This window comes from Neomonachus schauinslandi, chromosome 5, assembly GCF_002201575.2.
Source record: "Neomonachus schauinslandi chromosome 5, ASM220157v2, whole genome shotgun sequence".
Lineage (NCBI taxonomy): Eukaryota > Metazoa > Chordata > Mammalia > Carnivora > Phocidae > Neomonachus > Neomonachus schauinslandi.
In genome coordinates, this window is record NC_058407.1 from 154,565,846 (window position 1) to 154,573,402 (window position 7,557).

General features: G+C 44.3%; 1 protein-coding gene across 1 annotated transcript in view; it reads left to right on the forward strand.

Moving 5' to 3' along the window:
• Positions 1-7,286, forward strand: part of HS3ST2 (heparan sulfate-glucosamine 3-sulfotransferase 2) — a 94,060-nt gene extending 86,774 nt beyond the window's left edge. Inside the window, exon 2 of the mRNA XM_021686822.1 lies at positions 5,928-7,286. Within this exon, the coding sequence (XP_021542497.1) occupies positions 5,928-6,546 (619 nt within the window). The 3' untranslated portion in view covers positions 6,547-7,286. The remainder of the gene's footprint in view (positions 1-5,927) is intronic.
• The last annotated feature ends 271 nt before the right edge of the window (positions 7,287-7,557 follow it).

Consider the following 7,557-nt stretch of genomic DNA (forward strand, 5'->3'; position numbering starts at 1 on the left):
TCATTCCTGCTTTGCCAAAGATTAGTTGACCATAGAGTTGAGGGTCCATTTCTGGGCTCTCTATTCTCTTCCATTGATCTATGTGTCTGTTTTTGTGCCAGTACCATACTGTCTTGATGATGACAGCTTTGTAATAGAGCTTGAAGTCCGGAATTGTGATGCTGCCAGCTTTGCTTTTCTTTTTCAACATTCCTCTGGCTATTCGAGGTCTTTTCTGGTTCCATACAAATTTTAGGATTATTTGTTCCATTTCTTTGAAAAAAGTGGATGGTATTTTGATGGGGATTGCATTAAATATGTAGATTGCTCTAGGTAGCATTGACATCTTCACAATATTTGTTCTTCCAATCCATGAGCATGGAACGTTTTTCCATTTCTTTGTGTCTTCCTCAATTTCTTTTATGAGTATTTTATAGTTTTCTGAGTACAGATTCTTTGCCTCTTTGGTTAGATTTATTCCTAAGTATCTTATGGTTTTGGGTGCAATTGTAAATGGGATCGACTCCTTCATTTCTCTTTCTTCTGTCTTGTTGTTGGTATATAGGAATGCCACTAATTTCTGTGCATTGATTTTATATCCTGCCACTTTACTGAATTCCTCTATGAGTTCTAGCAGTTTTGGGGTGGAGTCTTTTGGGTTTTCCACATAAAGTATCATATCATCTGCAAAGTGTGAGAGTTTGACTTCTTTGCCGATTTGGATGCCTTTTATTTCTTTTTTTGCCTGATTGCTGTGGCTAGGACTTCTAATACTATGTTGAATAGCAGTGGTGATAGTGGACATCCCTGCCGCGTTCCTGACCTTAGGGGGAAAGCTCTCAGTTTTTCCCCATTGAGAATGATATTCGCTGTGGGTTTTTCATAGATGGCTTTTATGATATTGAGGTATGTACCCTCTGTCCCTACACTGTGAAGAGTTTTCATCAAGAAAGGATGCTGTACTTTGTCAGATGCTTTTTCTGCATCTACTGAGAGTATCATATGGTTCTTGTCCTTTCTTTTATTAATGCAGTGTATCACATTGATTGATTTGCAGATGTTGAACCAATCTTGCAGCCCAGGGATACATCCCACTTGGTCGTGGTGAATAATCCTTTTAATGTACTGTTGGATCCTATTGGCTAGTATTTTGGTGAGAATTTTTGCATCCATGTTCATCAAGGATATTGGTCTGTAATTCTCCTTTTTGATGGAGTCTTTGTCTGGTTTTGGGATCAAGGTAATGGTGGCCTCATAAAACGAGTTTGGAAGTTTTCCTTCTGTTTCTATTTTTTGGAACAGTTTCAGAAGAATAGGTATTAATTCTTCTTTAAATGTTTGTTAGAATTCCCCTGGGAAGCCATCTGGCCCTGGGCTTTTGTTTGTTGGGAGATTTTTGATGACTGCTTCAATTTCCTTAGTGGTTATAGGTCTGTTCAGGTTTTCGGTTTCTTCCTGGTTCAATTTTGGTAGTTGATACATCTCTAGGAATGTATCCATTTCTTCCAGATTATCTAATTTGCTGGCATAGAGTTGCTCATAATATGTTCTTATAATTATTTGTATTTCTTTGGTGTTGGTTGTGATCTCTCCTCTTTCATTCATGATTTTGTTGATTTGGGTCATTTCTCTTTTCTTTTTGATAAGTCTGGCCAGGGGTTTATCAATCTTGTTAATTCTTTCAAAGAACCAGCTCCTAGTTTCGTCGATCTGTTCTACTGTTCTTTTGGTTTCTATTTCATTTATTTCTGCTCTGATCTTTATTTCTCCTGCTGGTTTTAGGCTTTATTTGCTGTTCTTTCTCCAGCTCCTTTAGGTGTAGGGTTAGGTTGTGTATTTGAGACCTTACTTGTTTCTTGAGAAAGGCTTGTATTGCTATATACTTTCCTCTTAGAACTGCCTTTGCTGTATCCCAAAGATTTTGAACAGTTGTGTTTTCATTTTCATTTGTTTCCATGAATTTTTTAAATTCTTCTTTAATTTCCTGGTTGACCCATTCATTCTTTAGTAGGATGCTCTTTACCCTGGATGTATTTGAGTTCTTTCTGACTTTCCTCTTGTGATTGAGTTCGAGTTTCAAAGCATTGTGGTCTGAAAATATGCAGGGAATGGTCCCAATCTTTTGGTACCGGTTGAGACCTGATTTGTGACCTAGGATGTGATCTATTCTGGAGAATGTTCCATGGGCACTAGAGAAGAAAGTGTATTCTTTTGCTTTGGGATGGAATGTTCTGAATATATCTGTGAAGTCCATTTGGTCCAGTGTGTCATTTAAAGTCTTTATTTCCTTGTTGATCTTTTGCTTAGATGATCTGTCCATTTCAGTGAGGGGGGTGTTAAAGTCCCCCACTATTATTGTATTGTTGTCAATGTGTTTCTTTGCTTTTGTTATTAATTGGCTTATATAATTGGCTGCTCCCATGTTAGGGGCATAGATATTTACAATTGTTAGATCTTCTTGTTGGATAGACCCTTTAAGTAGGATATAGTGTCCTTCCTCATCTCTTATTACAGTCTTTGGTTTAAAATCTAATTTGTCTGATATAAGGATTGCCATCCCAGCTTTCTTTTGGTGTCCATTAACATGGTAAATGATTTTCCACCCCCTCACTTTCAATCTGGGGGTGTCTTTGGGTCTAAAATGAGTCTCTTGCAGACAGCATATTGATGAGTCTTGTTTGTTAATCCAATCTGATAGCCTGTGTCTTTTGATTGGGGCATTGAGCCCATTTACATTGAGGGTAACTATTGAAAGATACGAATTTAGTGCCATCGTACTGCCTGTAAGGTGACTGTTACTGTATATTGTCTGTGTTCCTTTCTGGTCTATGTTGCTTTTAGGCTCTCTCTTTGCTTAGAGGACCCCTTTCAAGATTTCTTGTAGGGCTGGTTTCGTGTTTGCAAATTCCTTTAGTTTTTGTTTGTCCTGGAAGCTTTTTATCTCTCCTTCTATTTTCAATGACAGCCTAGCTGGCTATAGTATTCTTGGCTGCATATTTTTCTCATTTAGTGCTCTGAATATATCATGCCAGTCCTTTCTGGCCTGCCAGGTCTCTGTGGATAGGTCTGTTGCCAATCTAATGTTTCTGCCATTGTAGGTTACATATCTCTTCTCCCGAGCTGCTTTCAGGATTTTCTCTTTGTCTCTGAGACTCGTAAGTTTTACTATTAGATGTCGGGGTGTTGACCTATTTTTATTGATTTTGAGAGGGGTTCTCTGTGCCTCCTGGATTGTGATGCCTGTTTCCTTCCCCAGATTAGGGAAGTTTTCTGCTATAATTTGCTCCAATATACCTTCTGCCCCTCTCTCTCTTTCTTCTTCTTCTGGGATCCCAATTATTCTAATGTTGTTTCGTCTTATGGTATCGCCTATCTCTCAAATTCTGCCCTCGTGACCCAGTAGTTGTTCATCTCTCTTTCTCAGCTTCTTTATTTTCCATCATTTGGTCTTCTATATCACTAATTCTCTCTTCTGCCTCATTTATCCTAGCAGTTAGAGCCCCCATTTTTTATTGCACCTCATTAACAGCCTTTTTGATTTTAACTTGGTTAGATTTTAGTTTTTATTTCTCCAGAAAGGATTTCTCTAATAACTTCCATGCTTTTTTGAAGCCCAGCTAGTATCTTTTTTTTTAAGGATTTTATTTATTTATTTGAAAGAGAGAGAACACAAGCAGTGGGAGAGGGAGAAGCAGACTCCCCGCTGAGGAGGAAGCCTGATGCGGGGCTCGATCCCAGGACCCCGGGATCATGACCTGAGCCGAAGGCAGGCACTTAACCGACTGAGTCACCCAGGCGCCCCGAAGCCCAGCTGGTATCTTTAAAATCATGGTTCTGAACTCTAGTTCCGACATCGTACTAATGTCCGTATTGAGTAGGTCCCTGGCAGTCAGTACTGCCTCTTGTTCTTTTTGTTGAGGTGATTTTTTCCGTCTTGTCATTTTGTCCAGAGATGAATGAGAGAATAAAATGCTAACAGGGTAACAAGGTCCCTAGAAAATATACTCTGAACAAATTAGAAAAGACCTGAAACCGGGGGAAAAGAAAGAAAAAAGAAAAAGATAAAAACAAACAAAAACAGAACAAAACAAAAAAAACCAGAATATGATCAGATATGATCAGGCTGGTGCATAGACCAGTGCCACACACTAGATTTTGGGTGTATTTTGGGCTGTTAGAAGAAAGTGCCTCCCAAAATTTTAAAGAAAGAAAAACTTCTGTATGTACAAAAATAAGGGTTAATATGATGCAGGGATGGAATATGACTGTAAAGATGAAAATTATAAAAAATTTTATAAAAGGAATTGATAAGTTGTTTGAAAAAAGAAAGAAGAGGATTTAAAAGAAAAAAAAGTGAGAATGTGATCAGGCAGGAGACTAGAACAAAGCCATACACTAGAGATTTAGTGTATATTTTGATCTGTTAGAAGAAACTGTATCTCAAAATTTTAAAGAGAGAATTTATATATATATATATATGCCAAAAATAAGGGTAACTAGTATGAAGGGATAGAATATGACTCTAAAAATGAAAAATAAAAATGTTTTTTAAAAAAGGAATTGATAAGATGTTGGTTGAAAAAGGGAAAAAGAAAAATTTTTTTAAAAAGTTAAAAAATTCACTTTGAAAGACTAAAGAATCATGGTAAAAAAGCCATGAATTCTATGTGCATTATTCCCCTAGCGCTGGAGTTCTGCCATTCTCATTGATCAGTAAACTTGGTTTTGGCTGGCTGTTCTTGCTGATCTTCTGGGGGAGGGGCCTGTTGCCGTGGTTCCCAAATGTCTTTGACGGAGGCAGAATTGCCCCGCCCTTGCTCAGTCTGGGCTAAGTAATCTGCTCGGGTTTGCTCTCAGGAGCTTTTGTTTCCTGCAAGCTTTCCGTACAGCTTTGGAGGCCGAGAGTGAAAATGGCAACCTCCCAATCTCCACCCTGGAGGAGCTGAGAACTCGGGGCCCCACTCCTTAGTGAGCCCCAGAGAAAAGCAGTCAGTCACTCCCGTCTTCCTGGTCTCTGGCTGCACTCCGTGCTCACCCGGCCTGTGACCGCACGTTTCTATCTCTGGCACCCGACCCCGGGTGGAGTCTCCAAACCCAGCAGATCCCTGCGGTGCGCTCCCCTGATGCTCCTCCCGGGGGAGGAAGGGGAGTCTCCCCAGATCTGCCGCTTGTTGGGTCCCTGCTGGAGGAGCAGTGGCCCGACTGTGCCCCAGATCACAGTTTTTGGCAACCCTGAGCTGAGAGCCAGCTCCTCGGCTACGTCTCTGCAGCCAGCTTCCCCGCTCCGATACCTGGGAGCTCTGCCACACTCAGGCACCCCCTGTCTTTCTGTGACCCCGAGGGTCCTGAGACCACACTGTCCCAGCGAGGGTTACACCCCCCTGCTTAGCCACTGGAGCGACGTCCCTCAGCAGAGTGGACTTCTAAAAGTTCCGATTTTGTGCTCCGCTGCTCTATCACTTGACAGAAGTGGCCGATGGAGGCCCCCTCCCCCACTGTCTACCCTCCCGAATATCGCCTCAGATTCACTTCTCTGCACGTCCTACCTTCCAGAAAGTGGTCGCTTTTCTGTTCAGAGAGTTGTTGCTCTTCTTTTCTTCGATCTCCTGTTGAGTTCGTAGGTGTTCAGAATGGTTTGATCCCTACCCAGCTGAATTCTTGGGACCAGACCTGTTAAAGGAAGATTTTTTTTAAACAACTAGCACGAGTTGAAGTGGCTTCCTCACTGGAGATCTAATGCAGTGTAGTGATTATAGTCGACAACACAGTATTGTAAGCATCACGCTTGCTGAAAGACTAGTTCTAAAAGTGGCTTTCTCCCCTGGAGAATGCAGGTGGAGCTCAGATGTCACCGAGGAAGCGTGGGGGGGGGGGGGCCCGCTCGTGATCTCCCTGCTCCCCTTCCCCATGGGGACCCAGTCTGATGATGTGTTGCTTCTGCCCCACAGGAGCCTGATGCCCCGGACCCTCGAGAGCCAGATCACACTGGAGAAGACACCCAGCTATTTCGTCACTCAGGAGGCCCCTCGGCGCATCTTCAACATGTCCCGGGACACCAAGCTGATCGTGGTCGTGCGGAACCCGGTGACCCGAGCCATCTCGGATTACACGCAGACGCTCTCCAAGAAGCCGGACATCCCCACCTTCGAGGGCCTGTCCTTCCGCAACCGCACGCTGGGCCAGGTGGACGTGTCGTGGAACGCCATCCGCATTGGCATGTACGCGCTGCACCTGGAGAGCTGGCTGCAGTACTTCCCGCTGGCTCAGATCCACTTCGTCAGCGGCGAGCGGCTCATCACCGACCCGGCGGGCGAGATGGGCCGGGTCCAGGACTTTCTGGGCATCAAGAGGTTCATCACGGACAAGCATTTCTACTTCAACAAGACCAAAGGATTCCCTTGCTTGAGAAAAACAGAATCGAGCCTCCTGCCTCGGTGCCTGGGCAAATCGAAAGGCAGAACTCATGTACAGATCGATCCGGAAGTGATAGACCAGCTCCGGGAATTTTATAGACCTTATAATATTAAATTTTATGAAACGGTTGGACAGGACTTCAGGTGGGAGTGAGCCACCAAGATGCAAGGGCTCTTCTGCTTGTCTCTTCCATGAGGTTTGCCCCTAGAGCCTGTGATCCTCTTCCCCCAGCAAACCAAACCCAGGCTCCAGCCCCCTTTCCCATCTCGGGTTCCATCGTCCTGAAAGGCCATGAGACCAGGGGGTCCCTGCCACTAGCTCTCCCCAGTCTGTCTAGGCAAAGTTGACCTGCTTCTGCCATGTCTGGTCAATTTCAAATCATTTCCCTTCAGCCCATCAGAGGCCTTGGGAAATTGCTTTAAGAAGAGCAGATCTTCTGATTATGCTAGATATTATAAGTGGTGATGGTTCTGTTGCTGTGAACACAGCAGTCTGTACCTGTCACTGTCCACCCCAGTGCAGACTTGCTAATTCCAGGTGGCATGTACCTCCCCTCTGAGCTTCACTCTCCCTAGCCGCCCTGGGTGGTGAGACAGGAGACTGTCCTCTTCCTCCTGACCTTAGCTCATCGAGACATTGCAGAGCCGGAAGCACCCCTGGCCACTCCTAGCAGACAGACCCTTCGATGATGAAATAAACCAGAGATTTCAAAGCCTGTGGTCTCTGCTTGAAGGGTAACTGTCTTTGAAAACCACTTTGTGACCCTCCCTGCTCCCTGTGGACAAAAGCACATTAATTCTGCTGTTACGGGTACTTTCCTCACGCGAGCTTTCATGTTCAGCATGCGAAGGAATCATGCTTGTCCATGTGAAATAAATATGGCTCTCTCGTGTCCTTAATGCTGGGCTCTTCTCTTTAAGCCAGGCCTGGAGCACGGCTCATTCATCCTGCTCCTCCTGTGCAAGATGGGGGTGGTGGTTAGTGCCGAGGATGGTCCGGGAGGGCAGTGAGGGGTGGGCATGGTCGCGGAGGACAGTGAGGGGTGGGCGTGGTCCCGGAGGGCAGCAAGGGATGCAAAAACCATGTGGGCAAGGAGCAAGAGGGTGAAGATGGGGAAAAGAGGTTCTTGCTGGCAGAGGCTGCTGCAGAAACGTCACATGGAGA